The sequence below is a fragment of the Nipponia nippon genome, unplaced genomic scaffold (genome assembly GCF_047370975.1).
Source record: "Nipponia nippon isolate SJK-2023a ecotype South Korea unplaced genomic scaffold, ASM4737097v1 scaffold_9, whole genome shotgun sequence".
NCBI lineage: Eukaryota > Metazoa > Chordata > Aves > Pelecaniformes > Threskiornithidae > Nipponia > Nipponia nippon.
Window position 1 is genome coordinate 24,915,186 of NW_028262413.1, and position 23,612 is coordinate 24,938,797.

Consider the following 23,612-nt stretch of genomic DNA (forward strand, 5'->3'; position numbering starts at 1 on the left):
AGAAGCAGGTCCCTGAATTTCAGGAGTGCTCAGCCCTGCTGGCACTGAAGCCAGGGAAAAACCCTGTCTACCCTGCGATCTCCCTGCAGTAGAGCAGGGAGAAACCTGGGCGAGCAGCGCTACACCAAAAGCAGCTCACCCGCAGCCGCACCAAGCTCCTGCAGGCTCCTTCCATCCAACCTTGCTTGCAGGCTTCAGAGCTTGCTGGGGCTGCAACCAGGCAGCTCCCGCTGCCCGAGCCAGTGGGGCTGGAGGCCACAGGTCTGCCTCCCTCCTGGACCCAGAAACTCACAGAAGCGACAGCCCCCGTGCAGCATGCACATCCCACCTCTGTCAGGGCCAGACCCTCTATCAGCTCCCATTATCATCAAGTGAATCGGACCCATTCAAGTCAAAGAGGTTTTGAAAGGATGTTATGATCTATGTGATCAAATTGAATACCAAAACTGAGGGGGAAGAGAGAGAAAAGGAAGCAAAAAAGCTTTGATTGGTTTCTCATTCCACTCCTCAGTGTATTATCCTATTCCATTAAAACACCGATATCTTCATTTTCTACCCAGTCAATTTACATTTGCCCAGAGACGATTTCTCTTGGAGAACCAGCAGCTTCCAACAGGCTTCAAGAAGATACGTGCTGTACCCCTTCCCTCTTTAAAAGTATCCTTGATTGCACGGTTGCCCGGCCCTTATAGCTGCGAGTCGCTCGCCACCGCAGCACCCCGTGTTCACTCAAGAGAGCCAAACTCCCGTAAATTAACCCCAGTGCTTCCTATTTAAGAGCAATTAAACCACGGCAGAGGCCCAGGCAGCGAGCTGCCGCCTCACCAGGCCCTCCAGCGCCGGACACCCCATGCAGGGCTGGTTCCTCAAATAGCTACCGGACCTCCAGCAGCCACCTCCGGCGGCATCTGGGGTGACCCGCTGGGGTGGCTCTGGGGAGGGGGCTGCTGTACGAAGCTCTGCTCGGACACCCATCCCTGAGAGTGCCCGGGGTGGCCCTCACCCTGCCCGACTCCGCACCCCCGGGGATGGCACCGCAGCCTCTCCCCGCAGAAGCCGTCGTTCCCCGCTCGGCACCCGGAACACAGCCCCGGCAGAGCCGTTTCAGGGCCGCCGGGACCCCGCCAAACCCCCTCCCGTGCCCGGGGCGGGTCTGGGGCGCTCGCCCCGAGGCGCTGTGTCCCCGCGAACTTCAGGGTGAGGTCCAGGTGCACCCTGCCCTCTGCGGCCGGCACAGAGGGTGCCGGGGAGGGTGCCCTGCCTGGGGAGGGGGGTCCGGAGCTGAAGGCGGGGGTCCCGCGCCCCTTCCCGGCACACACACACCTCTGCCCCGGGGGTCCCGCATCCTGCCCCGGGTACCCCGCATTCCTCCGCGGGGGGGGTCCCGCACCCTGCCTGGGGTCCGGCGGTGCCCCCGCTGGCATCCCCCCCTCTCGGTGCGGCGCAGGAGGGAACTTGTGCGCGGAACGATGAGGGACCCCGCGGAGCCGGGGCCGGGGCCGGGGCCGCGCTCATACCTGTGTATCCGCGGGGGCCGCCGCTGTCCCGCCCGGGCGCGGCGGTCCGCGGCACCTCCTGCCCCGGCGCCGTGGCTGCCGGCATGGCTCCGCCGAGCCCAGCCGCGCCGCCCCGCGCCTCCCCGGCAGGTGCAGCCGGCGCCCGCCTCCGCCCGCCCTCCGCCGCCGCTGGGGCCGGGCCGGGTCGGGCCGGGGGGGGGGGCCGCCGTCCCCCGGGAGCCACCGCGGCCCCGCCAGCCCGCGCCGGGCGTCCGCCCCGCGGCCCCTCCGCCGGCACCCGCGGAGCGGGGGGAGGAGGGGGAGGAGGAAGGCGGGAGGCGGGGGCTGCCGAGGGCTGGCGGGAGCCCAGGCGCCGCCGGAGCGGTTCCCCGGCCAGCTGCTGCCCCACCGGCACCTGGGGTTTGTCCCGTCCTCTCCCGACCCGCAGGGCTCCCCCGCAGCGGCCTGGCGGGGCTGCGGCACCGCCCCGCGGCGTCGGGCAGGGGGCTGCCTGCCCCCCCCGCCCCCCCGTTGCCTGCCCCCCCCGCTGCCTGCCCCACCCGCGGCCTGCCCTGCCTGCCCCTCCGTGCCTGCCCTGCTCTGCCACCGTCGCTGCCTGCCCTGCCTGCCCCTGGTGCGGCTGGGACGGTGCTCGCAGCCCGGAGAGCCTCAGGTGGGACAGGCTGGTCTCCTGGATCTGGTCTTCTCATTCCAAACATGCTGCCTACTGCTCATTCTGCCATTATACGCCAGGAGCTGCATCCCTCACGTACATGCAGCTTACGGTCTTCAAAGTTGTGTTTATTTTCACTGGGATCTGAAACTAAACTCACTGGATAGTGCCAAGATCCATCATCTTCCTCCCGCGGAGCTGGACCACACACACCAACACGCACAGGCTATTCAGTGAACCTGAAGCGCCTTACACTCACTTTGTGTGTAATATTGTGCCTATCGCATCCTGGCCATGTCACCCACAGTCACTTATTACCCTAGCAGCATTACCTCAAACAAGTGAGTTTGGGTCTCAGCAGCGTTCAGTGAGATCATTGATTTGCTGACACTGGCAGTAGATTCAGAAAAGTACTTCAGTGGTTCGCACTGTGTGTCCAGGAAAAGCAAGAGGAGGAACAGCAAGCTCTTCTGAAGGAGCTCTACTTGATGGTGCTGAGCATATGGGCTGGGGCCCACACTAAACACTGCGTCTATTAACACTCACTCCGCTTGTTTTACCCTCTCATTATTTTTTTCACATGGAATTAGAAGAAAAAAAGTCTGCAGGAGCAGATTGGAGAGATGAAATTCCAAGATGCACCAAACCCAAATAGACTGAGAAAAATCTCCTAAGGCTCTTCTGGCAGCATCAAACGGAGCGGGATTGTACCCATGGGTAGTGGTGACACAGCTACTCTGTGCTACTGGACATAGCACTCTTTCCTGTGCATTTACTTGGCAGGGAGTCCCTAGAAATATTGCAGATATAAAGGACTGCTATTTCCATCTCTACAACTAAAACACATTTTAAAAGCAATACTTGGTCACATTATAGCAAAAGAACAGCATTTTTGAAAATGCTGCGGCTTATGAATTAGGTCTGCATTTCCAGTAATGCCAAATACTCATAAATCTAATTTAAGTCAACAAGGAACTATAGCTCCTGCAATCACATCCTTCATGTCTGTGAAGCCAGAGGAATACCAAAGACAGATAAGTGATTTTTTTCCTTAAGCCGTTGTTACTGCAACTGCTGTTATGCAATTAAAGTTGAACACAACTGTGTTGCAAGTCAAATCTTTTCTTACAGACACTTAGAGAAGCAAGTTCAGAAGCAGCATGTGAATCCCACTCACCTCATGTCAACATTTAGTTTTTCTTTGTAATGGAAATCATAACCCAACAGAGGCGGTTCTACTTGGCGTGCCCTGGAGCACCATGGGCAAAGAGCAGCCCTGGCTCTGGCTGTAACCTCCCAGGAGATAACACATCTCCCTGGCTTCAGGGCAAGTGCTTGTGTAGGGAAGCTCTGGGGGCTTAGTGCTTGCCATCAGTGGAAGTCTTGCTGGTGATTTTAATGGAGAAGGTGGCCAATTCCATTGACCCAATGTCTACAATCCTTACTTAAAATCCAGCTGGAATAAAAGGGAATTTTGCCCAAGTAAGGTGCTGTCATTTGCCATCATCAACAATGGCGACATGATTTCGCTTTTAAAGCCACCCTTCCCATGCAAATATGCTTTGAATTTAGTAAAAAAAATCTCATCAGTATAGTAGAAATAAGGTGAGAGAGAAGCAAGAGAACAGAGAGTGCATCTTAAAAATGATGAAAGTTTCCATGCTGCAGCCCAGTTTTTCCCTGCTGGACCCCTTATTTCACCTTCCCAACTAGACACCTGTTGCCTTTGCATGGGCATTGTTTAACTGTTGGATTTTGCTAAGCTGTCCTAAGGCACTGTCTTTCTTCTAATCCCAGTTATTAGGGCTGGCTCAAGGCATGCCAAGGGCACAAGCCTGCTGAAGCAACAGTCCACATCCATCACCTCACTGCCTGCTTAGCTGGCGGCCGCAGAGCCTGGCTAGCTGCAGGGCAGGGACATGCTCCCCAGCCAGCGGTGGCAGCCCTCCGGCCCTCCAGCAGCAGCAAGCTGAGCTCTGGCTCTCTCCCTCCCTGCAGCCAGCCCTGCTGCCACCTCCCCTGCCTTCTCCCTTTGAGCTGCAGGAGCTGTCTGGCTCCAGCTGAGCATCAGCCCCTCAACCCCCAGGCAACAAAACTTGGTTTTGCCTACATTGCTCAGATGCCTGGAGCGGGTTGTGTTTCTTATTCAGTAACGCTTGAAAAGAAGGATAGTAGCTCTCAGCCACCAGATTCTGTTTAATCAGGTAACGCATGCATAGGTGTTACTACTAAAAGTCCTCCTTGGACTCAGCAATTAGATACCTGAAAGAAAAACTAGACCCTTAGAAGTGACAGTGAAATAATCTGCTGGATTGTAAGAACTGTTACTGGCCCCAGGGTACTTGTGAATCAGTTGTGTGCTGCTGCCCAAAGGAGGTGATTTCACTCTGCGCCCCAGCTTCTCCTCCTCCTCCTCCCAGCTATAGGTTTCAGGCCTGCCTTTCTGCTGGCTCTAACAGCAAGGTGTGCCAGCTAAACCTGCTAACTCAGCAAAACCAGAGCGGGTAAGCGGCCTTTCCTCTTGCCTTGGCAGGGGGCTGTTAGCCCAACTCAGGCTTTGTGAAACTGGAACCTGAAGCCCTCATCTTTTCATTCAGCTGCAACAGTTACTGATGGCTTCAGCCACCCCTGTGTGGCTCAAGGTCTGCCTGGGAGACTGCATTTTCAGATGCCATCAAGGACTGCTGCATGGAGCAGCTGTTTAAGGAACCTTCTGGAGGAGAAACGACCCAGAGCACACCATCTACCTCAGACTGCCACCTTTGAGCCTGTGTTACAGACTGCAACATACTCTAGATCCAACGTCTTTGCAAGAGCAACAGCAGCTGGACAATTCGCTACCATTGTACTGACCTCAAAAAGGGGAACCAGGTAAAAGGACCTTGTTAGAACACAGTCCCTGAGGAAGAGTCAAGTCCTCCCAGACAGACCAGAGACTATTGGTGGCCACTGGGCTGGAGGAGCAGGACACACCCGCTTATCAGCAAGGACTTGAGAAGGATCAGAGAAGAAAAGCTGGCAGGACTGAGCAGCAGAGAAAAAAGGTTGTTAGAAGCAAGTAGGTATTCTTTCAAACGTCTGAAGATGCGCCCAAATGAGGAAAGTAGAAAATCTGGCATATTAAACGTGAAAGGCACAAGAAGCAGGCCAAAGAGTGGAAAAACAATTTGCAAAAACATCAAAAAGGATCACTTTGTCATTGGATGCTCTACAAGCAGGAAGTCTGTCTGTCAGAGAACCGGTGGGATCCTTGATCAGGATCTGAAAGAAGCACTCAGAGAGGATAAGGTCATAGCAGAAAGGCTAAATTTATTCTTTGCTTACCCTGGAGGAAAACAGGGAGGAAAGCCAGAGCCCCTGTTTGACGGGGACACACAGGATGGTCTGTGTGTTGGTAGATGGTTCTGTGGAACATGCAGACAAAGAACAAGAGCAGGTGGCATTCAGCAAGAGTGCAAAAAACACTCAAGATGGAACAATCAAATTAATTTTTAATGATGGTGCATAACCTCTCACATAAAATCTTCTTGATTACCCAAGATTTGAAATAGAGGTAATGTGACACCAGCTTTTTAAAAGGATTTCTTTGAGATGAGACCTCAGAAACTACTGAAATCTGTACCAGCCACGATAATAGAAAATGTTTTAGCAAATAAGATCAGTGAACACATTAATATATTTAATATACTAGGGAAAAGTCAACATGGGTTTTATGAACGGAAGTAAGTTATATCTCAAAAATCCTCTGGAGTCAACAGGCCAGAAGATAGGGAAAATCTAGTTGATATTTTCTACGTGGATTTTCATGAAAGGGCTTTCAGCATAATCTCTTCTCAAAGGACCTCGAACAGCTGTAGCACAACAGAAAAGGACCTTGCACAGATAAAAAACATGATTAAAGGTGGGAATAAAGGGCTGCTTTTCCCAGCAGAGAGGAGCGATGATGGGAACTCCTCAGGACAGGGGAAACCAATCTGGTTTTGGAGTGAGGAGTACTGCACACAGGGACCTGGAGAGTCATTTCTGCCAGGGACAAGCTGCATGCCCACACCAAACTCCATTCCAGCTCTTCCACCGACTCTCTTGGGCTAGCAACGGCACAGAGGTCTGCTATGCTCACGCAGTGACAGCTTGTGGCTGATAACAAGTGACCCGCTCACATATTGCAAAAAACCCAATGTATTTTCCTTTTGTCTAGTGACACTACACTTTTTCCCTCAAGAGATGTTGCCAGATGTTAGGAAGGTGGTGGATTCAGCATGGGGCCATACCTCAAGAACTATTTTCTTGTACTACTATCAAGTATAGTGCAGTGCCACAGTATAGAAAAATACAGTAATACGCAGCTATGTTTATCCCATCAGAGTCTGAAAATGTTAAGCTAATTTCAAGAGGGAACATTTCTGTTCCCTCTGTAATAGAAATGAATAAATACAGTGCGACAGGCCAAGTGGCATCAATATACATGCCATTTTACCAGTAGCTTGGAAAAACAAACATTCTGAGAACAACCATTTATGTCTTCAATACAAGATAAAATGTTGCTGTGTACACTCGCACGCAAACTATTTCCTCCAGCATTGTTCGGAGCTAATCAGCATGGTTACAGTTAAGCAGACATGGCCTTACAAATTCATGTTTGATTTGGGATTTGGTGCCTGTGGTAATCTGGCATATGTCACACTTCCTTCTCCAGCTTAATTTCTTAGCATTATAATGGAAAGAAAATAATGATAATTCTAATTCCCCATTTAAATTGTTTGTCCTGATTATAGGAATAAGTAAACAAAATAAATGGTAAAAACATGCAAATCCCTACATTACAAGCATGCACGCTGCATCACACCATGGGGTTTGACAGCCCTGGGCCCTGCTACAAATATGCGAGTGTGCTGCAAAGTAGCCTCAGGTTTGCTGAGCTTTTGCAATCCCCATTTAAGCCCAAATACCAGCTTTTGAGCTGGGAGAGATGTTTTTAAGAGGCACAGTATTGGAATTAATACACATAAAGGAAGAGGAAATGATGGGAGAAACTGGTAAAGAAGATACAGAAAGCAAGTGGCTCACTAAAAAAAAAAAGTAAATAATTTGTAGGTGTGACACTTCCAGGCTTCCAGAAGGACAGAGAAGTCAGAGGACAGTACATGAAAAAGTGTCTGACAGCAGGTTGCAGGGAATGAGATGGTGCTTCAACAAGGGAGAAGAAAACAGCAAAGGCTCACAACTGGTGGGTTATGCCTGTTGGGAGCTGATAGCCATTATCTGGGGAAGAGCTAAACCACAAAGCTGAGGAGCCCAATACCTGGAGAATAGATAGGAGCCCCCATGGGCACCAAGGCCTTGGGGTGATCCAGCAGAGTGAATCTGAAGAAGAAAATTATAAATTTCATGTTTCCTCACCCCTATCTTCTGGAAGATGGACATTTCAGAGCAGAAAACTGTTTCCATTCCCACAGGATTTGGAGCTGAGCTAGATTCACATTAGGTGTCCTTGATATGAACACCCCAAAATATGGGACATTCAGATATTGGGGTACTGTTCAGACTGAGACTTGCTCTAACAAATAAGGTTTTTTTCTTTTGTTTTTACTCTTATAGTTAAGATCTGAATGTGAAAAACCTTCCAAAAATCAGGAGCCACTTTCAAGGAAAAGGTGCTGGGAGGCATTAAGTACAGGGATTGTATGTCAGAATAAAAATGTGAGTAAGCAGGGGGATTTTCCTCTCTTCTTCAGACCTAGAGCTCTTGGAAAGCAGATCTGCTGTGCAAATCAGAGCACCACTGATTTTAGACAGAAGCAGCTTCCTGCAGAAGCACATCTCCTGGCATTATCAACAAGTAGCAGAATTCACCAGCGGGGGGGAGGAATTTGTTTCTCAGAGAGGATGACCCCTTTCCTCCTTGTGGACTACCAAAACAGAGGCAGAAGAAATCACAATGACCATGCTCAATGACACCTTGTACTCAATATTTAGAATTGAGCTTGGGTTTCTGCGTTTCCAGCCCCCATCACCAGGGCACTTTTTCTTCAGATCTGCAAATCCAGCCTCAGGGCTGAGATAATGTGAGCAAACAGAGAGAGTTTAAGATGGAGAAGTTACAGGACACAGTACGCGAGGCCGACAGGATATTGAGTCTGATGCCACGGACAGGATTTATATAGGTTCATAATGTTTTCAGCGTTAGTGAGCTGGCCTGTTTTAAAGCATATAAAGAGGAGAATGCTGACATGTTCACAAATAAACTTGAGCTTCTAGTGATAATTTTTAAATTATCCCCAAGAAGATGGGCAAAGTTCATTCCTAATACATATTACTGAAAGAATACTGGAGCCAGCAAGAGCTTGGGTTCTGACTGCAGCTGGGTTTGAGCCTGTACATCTTTGCCCATGCATGACATTTTCCACTAAGATGGATTCTGAGCAAAGGCATGAAATGTATTCCTGAATGTACTTACATTGCTTAAACTGAAAATAAATGCACACTTCTATGTCCTGTTTTTCCTCTTGAAAACAAAAAGTAGTGAGGACAGACACAATGTACTCCCAAAAGTTCAAATTTATACCAGCAAGAACAAGCCCAGCAGTCATCACCTTTGCAAAGGCTCGTTAAAGAAGTTATTTCCCCCCCAGGACTTGTCAATCTGATTTCACAGACAAGGAAAGTAATTATTAGGATATTTACGTTAATTTTGTTTTCCCACCACAAACTAACCCCTGGAGTTACAGTCATCCAAAACACATTGTGTGATCTGGCAGCACTCCAAACCCTGCTGACTTCCCTCCTGTAATTAGTACCTTTTACTTTATTGTGTCCACTCAGTCTTTGTACCTTGAGTCTCCATGAAACCTCAGGTGCTTATTTTTAATGAGTACAGCAATGAAGAAAATATATTCCTGACAGGAGTTATGAAGAGAGACATCAGCAACTTCTGAAAGTGCAAGCTATACATTTGCTGGTGGCTAGAGTAAGTCAAGTGGATCTACTCTGTTTATTATTCTGTATAAAATACAGTTACGCTTTATGCAGGCAGTTTTCTGTAATAACCATTTGCTAGAGCCTACCCTGTAATAGCATGAACAGAAGAACTATAGCTTAAATATTTGGCCTGAAGCAAAAACCTGTGCTATTACTGATGTGCATTGTTGTTAGAATTACCTGTATATTGAATTATATTAACAAGGCTATTAAGTGTGATGGTCTCAAGTCCATCCGATTCAAGCAAGAAATAACTTACCTCTAATAAAAAAGACAAGAACAGCAGCAGTGTGTCTGACCCAAGTCTGCCAGGTGTGCAGTTTACAGAAAATATTTCATTCTACAAGTGATATCATGGCTTACTTGAGCTTATTGAGAATCGCTGGGCTTTGGCTACAGCCCTCCAACAGCTCCATTCTCAGATAAATGTGTAGAGGCACTGCCAGGAGATCTAACCTGTTTGTCAGGAGGAAACTCAAGTTATTCACTCATTAGCAGCACTACAAGACCCCTTGTGCATGATCAGCCTGTTTCTTTTGCTCTCTGATCACAGCTGATGAAACCAATTCCTGCTACCCCAAAAGTCAAATGGGAATGTGCTAATACCAGAGCAATACAAAGAGTGGATCTGCCAGTGATATCACAAGCATGAATGAAATATTAAAAGTTGAAAAAGGCAAAAAAGGTCTCTGGAAAAACTTGCCCATAGCCTCCAGGAGATTGTTCTCGAGTTTCAAGGGAAGCAACGTTAGAAGACTCACCTTTATCTGGTGTGGTCTGCTTAACTGCAGTCCCCTGCCAGACACCCACAGGGTCTCAGACGCTTCCAACCTAAACATTGGAAGGATAGCAGCACATGAGAGAGAAAAGAGTGAACAGAATTAGATAATACATAAAAAGTAAGTTAAGAAAATCAAATAATTAAATGAAAACTGAACTTTTTTTCTGAACTTTTTTTCCGAACTTTTTTTCCCATGGAAGGCAGTCAGGCCATCCTGTTAAACTGGTCAGCCAGAAGGAATGACTAATCCCTGCTGGGCATCTCTCAAGGCTTTGAGATGGTTAAGAAATTACACTGCTGTTGTCAAAATGACAGAATTGGCAGGAAAGAGGAAAAGTTAAATTTCAGAAAACATCAGTAATGAAGAAAATGAGTGTTGATGCACAAGTCACTCAGCACAGTGCTCCACAGTAATTAAGGACAACAGACAACACAGCTATCGAGTACACAAATGCGTAAAACTGCTCCAGCCCCATAGACTGGAGGATCCCAGTCACTTGGCCACAAAGAGAAAAGGGGGAATGAAGATGTGAAATTATGCATGGTTTGCCATTTCATTCCCTACACTGGGGTTCAGGCCGACCATACACTGCTATAGAGGTCAATGCCAGCTGGAGCTGGTTGAGTAGCAAAGTACACAAACAAATACAAAAATATTTTCCTGAATGTGAAAAGCACAGAGTTCAGCTAGCCGAAGCATGCAGAATGCTCTTACTCCTGCTGGCAAGGGTTTCCCCAGACAGCAGAGCTTTGTGAAGGTACCTGTAAATATGTGCAGTGTTCTTGAAGTTGTACAAAGGTTTTCCAGTGAAAATTGTAATCCAGAGTATGCCATTAAGAGTCGTTGGAGCTTAACTGACAAAAGAGGTATCTTATTCGCAACTAATAATGAGACTAGCTCTAGTAACTATTGAAATGAGGTAGAAAAAGATGAGAAAGGGCGAGAAACATGCCCATGTACAATTTGTGATCTTTAATGAAAATTACTTACATCAGTTTAAATTAATTACAAATTGCTTTTACTCTATGGTATATTAAAATTGCAAGAGAGCTTTCTAAGCACAGTCAGCTACCTGTTTACTAGAACACATCATTTCTTGGTTGGTTGTTTTGCTTTAGTATTTAATATCCAGCATTAAGCGAAAAAGCAATACAACTGTGTTGCATCTTTGGAAACTGTGTTCACAGCTGAGTGGTAAATGAATATGTCCTAAAAATACCATGAACTGGACACATTTCAGGCTACCCAGTCGAAATGATAAACTTTCAATTTAAAAGCCATGTACAGTTGAAGTAGCACATTCATCTTTCTTTCGTCCTGTAGACACATGAATGACAAAGCTGAAGTTTTATGTACTGAGATCCTGCACTCAGTAAAGGCAATGGCACAATTCACATCATGGCCAGAGTTTCTTGTCACCGAGTACTTGTTGTCTATAGACTGAGCCATTATGGCAGTGGAGTATGTAGAAACACCATACGTGTTTATATTTTCCTGTAAATTAATCATTTGAGTTCACACAGGTGAACCATAAATCATGATTCTCCTAAATCAGGAATCTAGCAAGCAATAAACTGGAAAACAATTATAAATAATCAAGCTTGCCAGAATTCAGAAACCTGGCTCCAAATTAGCAGAGAATGAGAACTCAAATCCAAAAAATACTGTCTAAAATTGCTGATGTCAAGATCACAAAACTTTGAGAATCCAAAGCCCACTTTCTTATTTCTGCATCTGTTTACTAAGTTGCATTGTACTGTGGGTTGTGTTCTGTTAAAAATTATCCCCATGCGCGGTGATCTGTGTAGGAGTTAGTTCACCGTGGTGTCCCATCAGAACACCATCACCACAAGTACCACAATGGACTATTACATGATCAACACAGCTGGAAGGAAAATTCTGTTCTAGCTGCTGGACATCATAGAAAAAAATCCCTGTGTATTCTTTAGCCAACAAAATAGATGTTACCTAATGCTAAACATATGTTACCTCCTCAGGTGTTGGCTCAACAGAAATTGGAAGGGAAAGAACTACTGACGGGCACAGTGGCTTCATCTTGGGATGGATTATGATCACAGGCTGAGATCCCTGTATCCTAAATTAGCTTATCTTTAAAATAACTGCATAAAAGGAAATAAACATAATCTGAAAAGAGTTGTGATAAGTATTTGACTTGTTGCTGCCAGTGAACTTAGAAAGTTAAAGCTGAAAGCATAATTTTCTACAAATCCAAAATTACTTGACCAGAATTCTAGACCCAATGGAATTCAATGATGTCTCATTCTTTCAAATTATCCTTCCAATTTAGGAAAAGAAAAGACAGGAATCTGCAGAGTAATGAAAGTAAGACATAACCTAAAAATAGAAAGGGTACATATGATCAAATAAAAAATTCAAGGAAGGGAGCATTTCACCAAATGAGACAGTCCACAGCCGACTTCCAGAGCATCTCTCCTCCTTGTATTGAAAAAGTGATGGAAGAAACCTTTATTCATTTATCCCTCGGACAAATATTTCTTTTTTGTTGTCATTGCTTTCTCTGAAAGACCTCTTCCAGCTGTAACAGAAGTAAACTTCAGCCACATCAATGTACGCAGCCCTTAACAACAGCCATGGTTTGTGGAGAGCCATCACCAAAGTCCTCAGCTCCTCAATGCCGGAGGGTCAGAGCTGGTAGCACTGCGGGGTACAACACCCACAGACAGCTGAGAAAAGATGGACCCTGAGCAGTGCAAATCAGAAGTCAGAGAGGTCTGCCTTTGTAGCTATTCCTACCTAAAATAAGGTATAGAAGAGACTGACGATATTCCCAAGAAAACACAAGAATATATCAATTTTCTTATACTGTACAGGTGCATTTGTTACCCGTTGCTGCCACCCAAGGATCTTAATGTCTGAGACGATTATACAAACAAGCAATGGATGTAAATGAACTCTGGAAGTATTGATGTTTTATTGGCTGATGAAGCATTTAACCTTCAAGATGATATGGCTTCACCACCGCCTGTGAGCGCTTGAGTACTGAGCGCAAGCAAGAGATTGACTTTGCAAACATTTTCACAGAACCAGGCTGCCTCCAGCCTGCAGCTCGTCTGTCTCCTTGTGTCTCACAATAATGCTGTCCCTAGGAGTTTCTGCAGCAGTTTTAACCTCTGTATTCAATATTTGGCATAAAATTTAGTGCAGAAAAAATGTCCAAATTACAAACCTTAGGATTCTCCTTATAGACAGAAACAGAGAGTCTTTGCTCGCTTTACCAGACTGTCAGCTTGGGCTAGAAATCATGTTGCTTCCGTAACAGCGAAATCAGAGTCCTTATCAGGAAAGTCTCTCTAGACCAGGAGGTTCAATCTACATCCCAAATCTAAGCAGACAGTTTCTTTTTGTAATTTTAGCTTTTATATCAGTTTCACTCCAATATGCTTGAAATACTAAACTTATAAATGGATGCATATTAATTTTCTATAAAGATAGATGCACACACATGGATACGAATACACATTCACATAGCATCATCATATACAAACCTCACACCTAGATTAAGTGCATAGGTGTGGTGGCAGTTTGTGCTTGATAGGCTTTTTAAATAGCATAAAAGCAATTTCCTTTTCATTTTGGCATGAATGTTCTGTAAGATGCTGTTCTATACCTGTAAGAAACAATAAACTGGAGAGAACTAAGAGATGATTTCATATTTTGCTTTAAAACCAAGTAGAACATAAAATGAGTATTTCCCCCAGAAGAGGTCTCTTGATTTTAACTAATCCACTACAGTAAAACAAAGAAGTACATTAAAGCAAGTTCTGTGGAAGCTTTCTGTATCTGACAGAGTTTCTCCGGAGCCCCGGGAATGGCAGGGTAGCACATCTGGAAGATGCAAGAACAAAACAGGACATTTAGAATCATTTTTCTTGCTCACGGGAGGGAAGAGCACTGCAGGCCCTCTGCATACACCAACGCAGCTCTGCAGTGCTTGTTTACTGTATTTACTTGAAAAATTAAAAGAAATGGGATTTAAATGAGACTCTATAGGATATTTCTCTAGAGTGCTTTTTGCAGAGAATTCGCTTGGGGTAATATCCCAGAGCACTGTATTCTACACAGATACGTATTCAGTACTGCAGGAAACATTCCTTGCCATGTCCCGAAGTTCCTCATTGGTGCTAGAAAGTGGATATCAGGTCTCCTCTAAGCAAGTCCAGTTCCCTTGACTGCCCCTTCTAATTTCCTTACCATCTTCTTTGTCCTTCAATGGCCTTGTTCCAGTTCATGAGCACTTCTACTCCCTTCATCCAAATCTGGACAAAGTGCTGCAGAAAACTAAGAAAAGTGCAAGGACATACAGAAGCCAGGAGAAATGTAACCAATCCAAACCTTAAATATCACATACTACAGCTACTAAAACCCAGTATAATTTAATGAATATATCCCACAGCCAGAGTTCTCACAACTGGTATAAACGGTCCTACACTTCTCCTGGTCTCACACAGTCATACACCTTATCTCTGCCTTAAAAGACAGCCTTGTTTTAATTCTGCTAATGAATCTGAAAACACACTATGGAGGTTCCTACATGCTCCAGCAGATCCCTGAGAAAGCAACAAAAGAAATTATTGATGATGAAGGCAGGCATTTGAGTGCCTCCCAAAGAGAATAATATCCCCAAGAGTATCAAGATGCACTCAGCTACATGGGATGAAGACACTAATGACAAAGTTTCTTTCTAAACATGTTATTTGCCCTTATTAGTTGCTTAAGATTAATCTCTAGTCTCCTACTACCAGAGACAGTTATCTGGGAACCTATCTATAATTCCAGGTCAGGAATCTCAATTGGCAGTAGATTTAAGTTGGAGGTGGAAAGAAGTAAATGAGGGCATTTTTCTTGTATTTTACAAAATCACTACCTTTCCTTACAACTGGATATGTCATCACTCCAGCAACTGATATATCTGAATTACAGTGGATGCAATTATTTAAATTTCATGCCACTCTTCTTCAGGAGCTCTGCATAGTCCACCAGCAGATACAGGTTTTCTTTATGCCTAGCGAAGCACTGGTTGTTCTGAATACTGGGTCACCTTATGAATAGCAATCGTAATCTGCAGTTTTTACTCTGAGCATTTTACCAGAGATAGTTTTAGCTATTAGCGGTCTTATCAGAAAGTTAACAAAGCATCTAAGAAAGCCTCAGTCTCCCCAACCCCCTCAGCTCAAGAGGAGAAATTCTAGCTGACAGGGGTTTGATCTGGTCCCTATTTAACAAGTATCACATTATAGTGCAGTAATCATTTTCCCCTGGCTCTCTATGAAGTGGGAAGTGAAGTTACCATCATTCTCTTAACAATGTGAAAGATTAAGGAGTCCATTTCCAAACTGCTGCAATAAAACACAATTGGCAGGCAGGGTGAGGATGAGAATAAAAAAAAAAATAATGGTACAAGTAGCAGGCTGAAGGAGCAAATTGCACTTTCAAAGAAAGGCACAGGGCTTGGCTGTGTGTTTTCCTTGGAAGAATTGTAGGAACTGTCTCCTAAGGCAATCAGGAACAGTGAAGGTGACAGATAACCTCTGCAGAGCCAAACCTGAGCTACAATTGCTCTGCACGAAGGGACTGAGAAGGGGGAGTGAGATTTCACTCCCCTTTCGCACACCAAACAGCTCCTTCTCACTGCTTTAGTTAAACTATAAATAAAAGTGTCCTGTCGTCATCTCCTCTGATCCACCCCTTCTGTTCTCCTTAGGGATGGCTCTGGTTTTCCCGTGTCCCCTGTGGAAGAGCAAGAACTGAGGGGTGCCTCACAGGGGCCTCGTGCTGGGGACATTCAGGTAGGAGATGCCCCTCTGGATCCCCATCCCAATGCCAGACATGCTTCAAGGTCCTGGTGATGGAGGCTTGGAAACTGGACATCTTCCCTGGGCCCCAGATGGTTGGCTTTTAATAGCAGAAGTTACAAAGTCCACTCTTCCATTAATAGACTGATTATTAGAGAAGAAGTGCTCAGGTGTGGCTTATCTTATCTTCTCTAATAGAGCACACAATGTGCAATGCTTTCAGGTATGGGCACAGTCTGCACCAAAAAAAAGTGATAAAGCAACATGAGAGCAAAGAGATCATTCAGCTAAGGACCAGCCTTCATGCATCTCAAACGAAGCTTCATTTGGGGAGTTTTCTTTTAAAAAAGAATAAACCTTTTTTTCCTTAAAAAAATACTTTTTTTCCTTTAAAAAAAAAGAAAATAAGTCAGTGTTTATGTAGCCATAGTGTCTATGAATGTACTGTTGTGCTTACATTTTCACATGCCTGAAACTCCAGGTTTTTACCTGGGGTAGAAGAAAAATGTTCTTCTTGAGATACCTCTGACTCAGCCAGAAGCCCCTGTCTAACTGGAAGAAGTGCATTACCCTCAGAACTGCAAGAAGCAGGATCACTTGGTAAAATACTAGTCAAATGGAGCTACAGATGCTCCAATTCCTTCTCAGGCTTCTAGTCCTTAAATAACATGATAATATCAGGGAAATGGCAGAGACAAGGACTAATGTGCCTCCTTTTGTCCCCATTTGCCTTCCATTTGCTATCTTGTCTATGTACAAACCCTTCCAGGCATGGGCTCTTTGTTCCCACACAGTGCGTAATACAATGGCACCCTAACTCATTCCTGCAGATGTTTCCCTAATATGTGTGTATTATACAACATGTCATCTGGGTGGTTGTTGACTTTTGCATTTGTGTTTTTAACACAGGGATTCAGAAAAGGGCTCATAAAAGAGCAGAACCACCTCGTAATGCATTTTAAAACGATTTTCCATTTTACAAATCCCCATCCTCCTTGCACTTGGTGAACATAAGGGAGTTCAGATAAAAAGCGGAACCTTTCAGATTCCCTTCCTTCCCAACAGACTCTGAACAATTTAACTCCCTTTTTTTTCTAGATGGCTGCATCTGCTCAGCACAGGGTTGATTTATATCGGACATTAGAGCACTGTGCTCAGGAGCTTGCTAATCTTTCAAAAACACTTCAGCGCATCAGCGCTATCTGGTGCTCTGTGTGTTTGTGCATATATTTTATATATATTATATAATATATTATATTATATATATATAGTATATATGCACACAGAGCATCAGATGCATACATATGTATATATTTTTTTATTTTATATATATTTATGTGTGCATATATATTTTTTTAATATATATATGTACACACATACATATGCACTTTTTTTTCCCCTTGTGAGAAGGCAATACTTTTGGCACAGGCTGAAACAATTATTTCAGTTAATGTGGGCAAATGAGTGGTCAGTGCACAACATCAATAACACGTATCAAATATTTCACTAAGTCAGAGATCTTTCAGGACAATGTTTGAGATGCATCTGGTGGGTCCCACAGAAGCACTCAAGGACTGGTATGTGGTCTAAATGTTAAAGCTTTACCTTTCACCTCAAAACTTAGATTTCTGGTCAAGTGAAGAAGTTAGAAATCATAGTGTGCCATGCTACAGCTGGTATCCCATGACAGAGAACTGAGCAGCTCCTAAACTCCACTGAAGTCAACATGAACACATAATGCTTCCTGGAGTTTGAGATTATGTAAAAACCAACATAAGTGGAAAAAAAAAAGAGGGATCCACTCCCTGCTCTTTTCTAATTTGCTACAGGATGCAGTTCTAGGGTTCATTTTCAAGCAAACAGAAAGATCTGTTGATTATAGATTTTTTTTTTTTTATTTTTTTTTTTTAGCTTTTAGTTTTAAACTCTTTGGCCTCTTTGTGTAAGTCAGTGTGTCTCGTACCTGTAACAGTCTGACCCTGAAGCGTCCATAGCGTAGATCAAGTGATTGGGATAACAGCTCAGGATATGGGAACAGACAGGTTTGACTTTTTATCATTTTAAAGTCTTCCTTCTCTAGTCAAGGGCAAGAATTTTGGCTTAGCTCTGCAAAGGTATTTGGATGCCTTATTCCTGTTTAAGTACCTAATACTTATTACATAGGAGCTACGTAGGTAAACATCTCCACAAATCTGGGATTTGAACTTTACATGCCTCCATCTGTGAAACAGGGGGTAACTGTACTTCTGGAAAGTATGGTTATTGTTTTTAAGCTTAATTTTTCTGGAAAATTAATCCTTCAAAGTTAATGCAGTGCTTCACTAGTTAAACAGAAACAAAGACAAAAGCAAAAGTTTATCCAAACACCGTTCTCCTGTTCAGCTTCATTTACCTCCTCCCCCCGAGGCTTAGCCTCTCTTAGACCCAGACTATCGCAGGCACCCCAGAAAGAGGATATGTCATGGAGAGGTCTACTTCCATAGGCACGCTCGGAAAATGAAGACAAACCCACTAAAGGCATAAAGTCAGTGTGCAGAAATTAAAGCACGCTGAATTCCCACGTGCCCCCTCTCTTACAGCAAGCCGTACTCCTGAATTGCAATCCTCCTTTCAGGAGGATTAACATGGATTAACAACTGGCAGACTGACAGCCTTCAAAACTTCAACTGGGGGATCATCAGCGTCACGTCACTATTCCCAGTGCATTCCTGCTGTGCCAGGCTCGGAACCATTTAATATTTTTACTGATGACAAAATATAAAATCATCATGGATGAAGTTTGCTAATGGCACAAAGATAGAAAGAAGAAAACAGGTAACTGGCACAGAGAAATCCAGTTTATTTGGTAAATTGGATGTAGGCTAACGACATACATTTTAAAACAGCAAAATGTGGAGTGTCAGCTCTGTGACCGAAGAGCGTTGCAGGATGGGGACTTCAGGAAGCTGTGGCTGGGGTGTCCAAATAGAGGAATACCTGACCTTGTATTTCCATCATGGTGTGGGGCCAGAAAGATGAACACTGCCTACGACTGGAGAGACAGAAATACTGAGAAATAGCTGGAAAAGCCTATTATTTTTATAACTGGTGCAAGTTTGCCAGCTTCTAAAGTACAGTGCCTAGTGCTGGCGTCAACATGAGAGGCAGACAGCTAGTTTGGAAAGGACTCAGGGAAGTGTGGCAGAAATACCAGAAAAAAATAAGATCCCATAGATTTGCTGGAGGGAAGAGTAAGGGGATTACTTCATGGATAGTTATAAATACCTAAGGTCAGGGACAAAACATTTATTTGGCTTGTTGGTGTAATGAACTACATCACAGCATGGCCCAAGATGAGCTCCCGTGGAGGGATGTTAGAAAGCCTGCACACATGTCATCGGTGATGGGGACCATCAAGCGAGAATTTGCCAAATGTGGCTGTGAATTTGTAACCCCTAGCAACCTTTACATCAGGAGTGGATGTTTTCCTAAAAGAGATTAACTAAGGGAAGTCTAGTGATGTTAGTGTCTGCCTAGGCAGATGACAATACTCCTCTCCAGCCTTACAAAACTGTGAGACCATTCTTCTGCATTTCCCTATTTAAAACACTCCATATAAATGACATTGTGACGATGGTGTCAGCGTTGAAAGAGCTGGAGACTTACAGTTTTAAATGTAGTCTGGGAGAATCCTTACATACCCAAGTGTTGCAGTTTTACTGCTAAAATAATAACTTCTCTCTCTTGCTCAGCATTTTATTGGGAATATCGATCCTGGCCTGCAATAACTGGGCTGGGGTGCTCCTACCCCAACTGAGATATTTACGGTTGCTCCTGCAGAGCCATGGCATAGGTCACTTGTTGCTTGCTAAACCATATTATTCATTGTTTGCTTTCGTGGATTCCAATTTCTGTAGGTTTTGAGTACCACTTTAAAACCATTAATGTCAGTTTTCATACATGTTTGCTACTAAAATTGAAAATAGCTTTTTGTGTTCCCTTGAATAAGGAATGAGGACACCATGAACCCTTAACAGTGAGGTGACGATATTCTCCTCCATAAATGCAGTTCTTCATATTAATGCAGGCACCCTTTAAAGTGATACTATATTTCTAAAGCAAATGCAGATAACCTCAAGCAACCTTAGTCTTCCACTGAAATTCAGTTGCAGAGTGCTTTTATAATGGTAATATATAGGAAATCTGTCACCTTGTCATCTCAAGAGCTGTGGTCCATCATTTTATAAACCATTCTGACACTGGCTGACAAGAAATGCCAATTTTTTTTACTATTATTTTTATATTTTTGGAATAGATCAGCTATCTGGTCTCTTGGACCAATACACTTAAAAATTTGTATCCAGCCTGAGTTTCTACAAAGAATGATTTGATGGATTTGCCTTAAGAAAAAAAAAAAGCTGAATTTATGACAGTGCCATATTGCCTCCACATGCTGACATTTCCACTTTGCTCCCGCTAAGCTCATTCTTGGCCTGGGTCAGTGAAAGACTCCAAGGGTCACCATATCTTGTCCATACTTCTGGAAACAGCTTTAGAGCATCTTACTTTGGAAGAGCCACCAGAGCCATGGCATTTACTACCTCAGTCAATGTTCTGGCTCTTGCAGGCAAAGGCTACTGGCCCTGACACCTGCTGTTACTAGATTATGGTTTTATCTACCTAAAACTTGTCCAACTCTAGTGTCTGGCTGAAGTTTCTCCTCCAGGTGAAAACTAGTCTTAATTTTCTCAGAAATTCTTAACCAAAATATTGTTCCAATGCCAGGACAGAGAAACCAGATTTTTTTACCTCCTCCCTTTTATATAAGAATCATTAATTTTTTACAAATTTTCTTCTGTTTTGTGAAGGTTTTTAAGGGAGCCAAAGGTGACACATAAGCAACTTGCTCCAATATCAAGTAAGTCATCTTGATTTCAAAGAAATGCCATTCATTTAGTGGAACCTGCTTCGTCTCTGGACAAATCTGGCCCAAGCCGTGGGGGTGAGGTGACATTTGTGGAACGAATCTGGTACACATACAACTACCAAGTCCCTAGGTCAAATGAGTCCTGGGGATTTTGATCTGCGTAACTCAAAAGAGGATTGAACCCATGTGATACCAGCGCCTGCTTTAGAAACTTTCACGAGATGTGCAGTGGATTTGCTTTATCCCTTCAAAACAGCAACAGGAAGTAATCTCAAAGAAAGAAATGTAGTAAAGCATTAGTCTACTGTTTCTAAAAGTGATGATTCCGTTAGAGACTTACAGTAATGCATTATTATCCTAAGCCTAGTGCTTACTTTGGAAATCAGGGAAGAAGTGCTAATATGCCATAGATGTGACACAAAAATGATCTCTCAGGAAAAAGAAATAGCTGCTATTGCAATAACACTGTAGTGTCCAGTTGTCTCTGTGCTAATGGAAATTGGGGAAAATTCACTAAAGAGGGAGAAAATTAACTAAAGAGCTATTTGCAGGCAAAGACCAATTGAAATCTGATGAGACCTGGTCTCTAAATGTCTCCATGGGGAGCAGGCATACCCCGTCTTGAGGGGCAGCTGCAGCTGCTGGAAGCCACCCCTGTGCCGAGGAGGATGGAAAGAGGGGGGGAACACCTGCTCCTGCCTGGCAGGGCACCTCCACATCCAGCTCCCGCATGCCTTCTCCTGTTTAGAGAGTAAGTCACAACTGAAGTGACCCCTTGCCTCCACCCAATAAAAACCCTATGGGCCTGGGCAAACCCACAAGTATGTTTTATTTTCCATTAGTATTCCCAATTTAAAACTAAAGCTCTCTTTGAGAAGACAAAGAACAATTCAGCCACAAGGCTGGCTTTTTTTGTTGCTGCACCTATGAAATTCACTCAGTCCTACAAGCACATTGCGGCGCTATTGAAGCTTAGGTTAGCTTCAGCTCAGTTTAGTCCCAAAAGCTCCAATTCCAAGGTCTCAGTCAGCCCTGTGGGTAACCATGTCTCTAACACACTTTTATCTGAAATTGGTGACAGACCCTGAAGCTGCCTCAGTTTCTCATTCCGGAAGTCCTCAAACTTGACTGAAGAGAAATAATGACTTTTCCTGTCCCAGGTGCCAACTTGAACTAAAATATTTCTTTTCTTGGTAATGTTTTTTGCCACCTTCCTGGGCTGCACATGCTGTGAATAGTATAATTCAGATTTACACCCAGCTGCAGCAAGGCACTCTCTTGAGCCTTTACCAGTATCTAATGACCTGACAACCAGAGCATAATTTCTTTTTTATCTACACCTTTCTGATATAAATGCCACAAATCAATCTCTAACCTTAGGGGAAAAAAATAATGCAATATTCCCTTGCATTATGATAATTTGGCAGACTGACATGAGTTTGAGCAAAATAAAACCAACATCCATATAGGTTAAGTTATACAAAATTATCTATCACATCAGCTAGCAATTTCTATTAGCTTACATAGGGTTTTTTCTTTTGGAAGACTCCCCTCTCTAATTTTCCACACCGGTTGTGGGCAGGCTCAGCCCCCCCATCCTCCTGTGGCCATCACAGAGGCTGTGGGAGCAGCAGGCCCCCAGCACCAGCCGCCTGAGCATGGCTTGCTCTGCTCCTGCAGGCAGTGCAGCTGCCAGCACAGACAATCACTTCACAGCTACTTATGAATAAAAAAGGACAAATTTTTGAGCCACAGCTTGGAAGTCTTCAGTGTTGGTAGCTGCACTTGGCAACATAGTTGTGTATTTTTTTTTCTTCAAAGACTAGGAACTTATCCTGGGAGCTGAGAACATGAAACCAGACAGTGCATCCCACCCCCCTGTTCTCCTTAGTCCATGCCAAGGCTGATCTCAGCAGCAAGCCACTGCCTACCCTGCCCACCACAGAGCCAGCTCACTGGCTCTCTGTGCTGCTGGAAGCCACAGCAAACCAAAGGGTCTGGGGACACTGAGCCACAGCTCACAGCACAACTACAGAAGTGTGTGTTTTAACTGATGCTCATGGGAACATGACTGTCCAACTCAGAGCTTGTACAGGAGGGGAGAAACCACTGCTTCAAACCACGCATGCATATTGACTCCAGCAATGACAGTCCCCAGACAGGGTCCCTCCTCTGAGCTGCTCTTACCATCTCACCCTCAGCCTCTCCCAGCTGAAATGTTTGCTTTCAGGGGGGAAATATCTGAAATTATAAAGCCTCATAAACTTTTCTGTAAGAGGGAAACAGTATCATGGAACTGAACAACTGCACAAGTCTCCTGCACATCTACAGACAGCAAAAGCCGGGATGTAAATCCTTGATTATCTAAGGCTTGGCAGGAGGCAGAAATTATCTCATGCTTAAAGATCAAAGGTATATGGTCAGATCCTCAGCTACTTTAACTAATGTAGTTGTAACTAAATCCATCTATTTGTACCAGCCAAGGAGCTGCCCACTGTCCATTTTTACAAATAAAGATTTTTTTTCACAGTGAATGCTCAGTGTTTTTCACAGTGCTGCATTTCCCCTTATGCAGTTTTAAATGGCTTATTGCAATGATTCATTTTATTAAGCCATTTTTATTTTAACCTTTTGCCCTTTTCACTTCATGCAATGGATTTGTCACAGTCTCTAAGTGGTGTATTCAAATATAATTGTGCAGATGCTCTGCAACATCATCAATTTGTTCATTTAGCAAAGGACAGTGCTTGAAGGATATGCAAGCACAAGACTAGTATCAACTTCCAAAAAGCCTGAAGCTGATATTGGTTAATATTTCTTCTTCTAGCTTGTTAAAGGGGCTGAACAAAGGAAATAACGCCAAGCAGCAAAGCGCTGACACATCACTATTGATCAAGACAGTCAAAATGGCACGAGACGCTGAAGAGGGGAAAATATTCTTAG

The 23,612-nt window shown here is 44.3% G+C and overlaps 1 protein-coding gene across 2 annotated transcripts in view; it reads right to left on the bottom strand.

The window, feature by feature from the left end:
* The window catches only part of SUSD3 (sushi domain containing 3), a 34,533-nt gene extending 32,619 nt beyond the window's left edge, over positions 1 to 1,914 (bottom strand). The window contains exon 1 of one of the 2 annotated variants that reach the window (XM_087744111.1): positions 1,518 to 1,902. In XM_087744111.1, coding sequence (XP_087600237.1) covers positions 1,518 to 1,602 — 85 coding nt within the window. In that variant the 5' untranslated portion in view covers positions 1,603 to 1,902. Of the gene's footprint in view, positions 1 to 1,517 lie in introns of both variants that reach the window. The other variant, XM_087744113.1, reaches the window with a different exon arrangement.
* Positions 1,915 to 23,612: the final 21,698 nt, after the last annotated feature.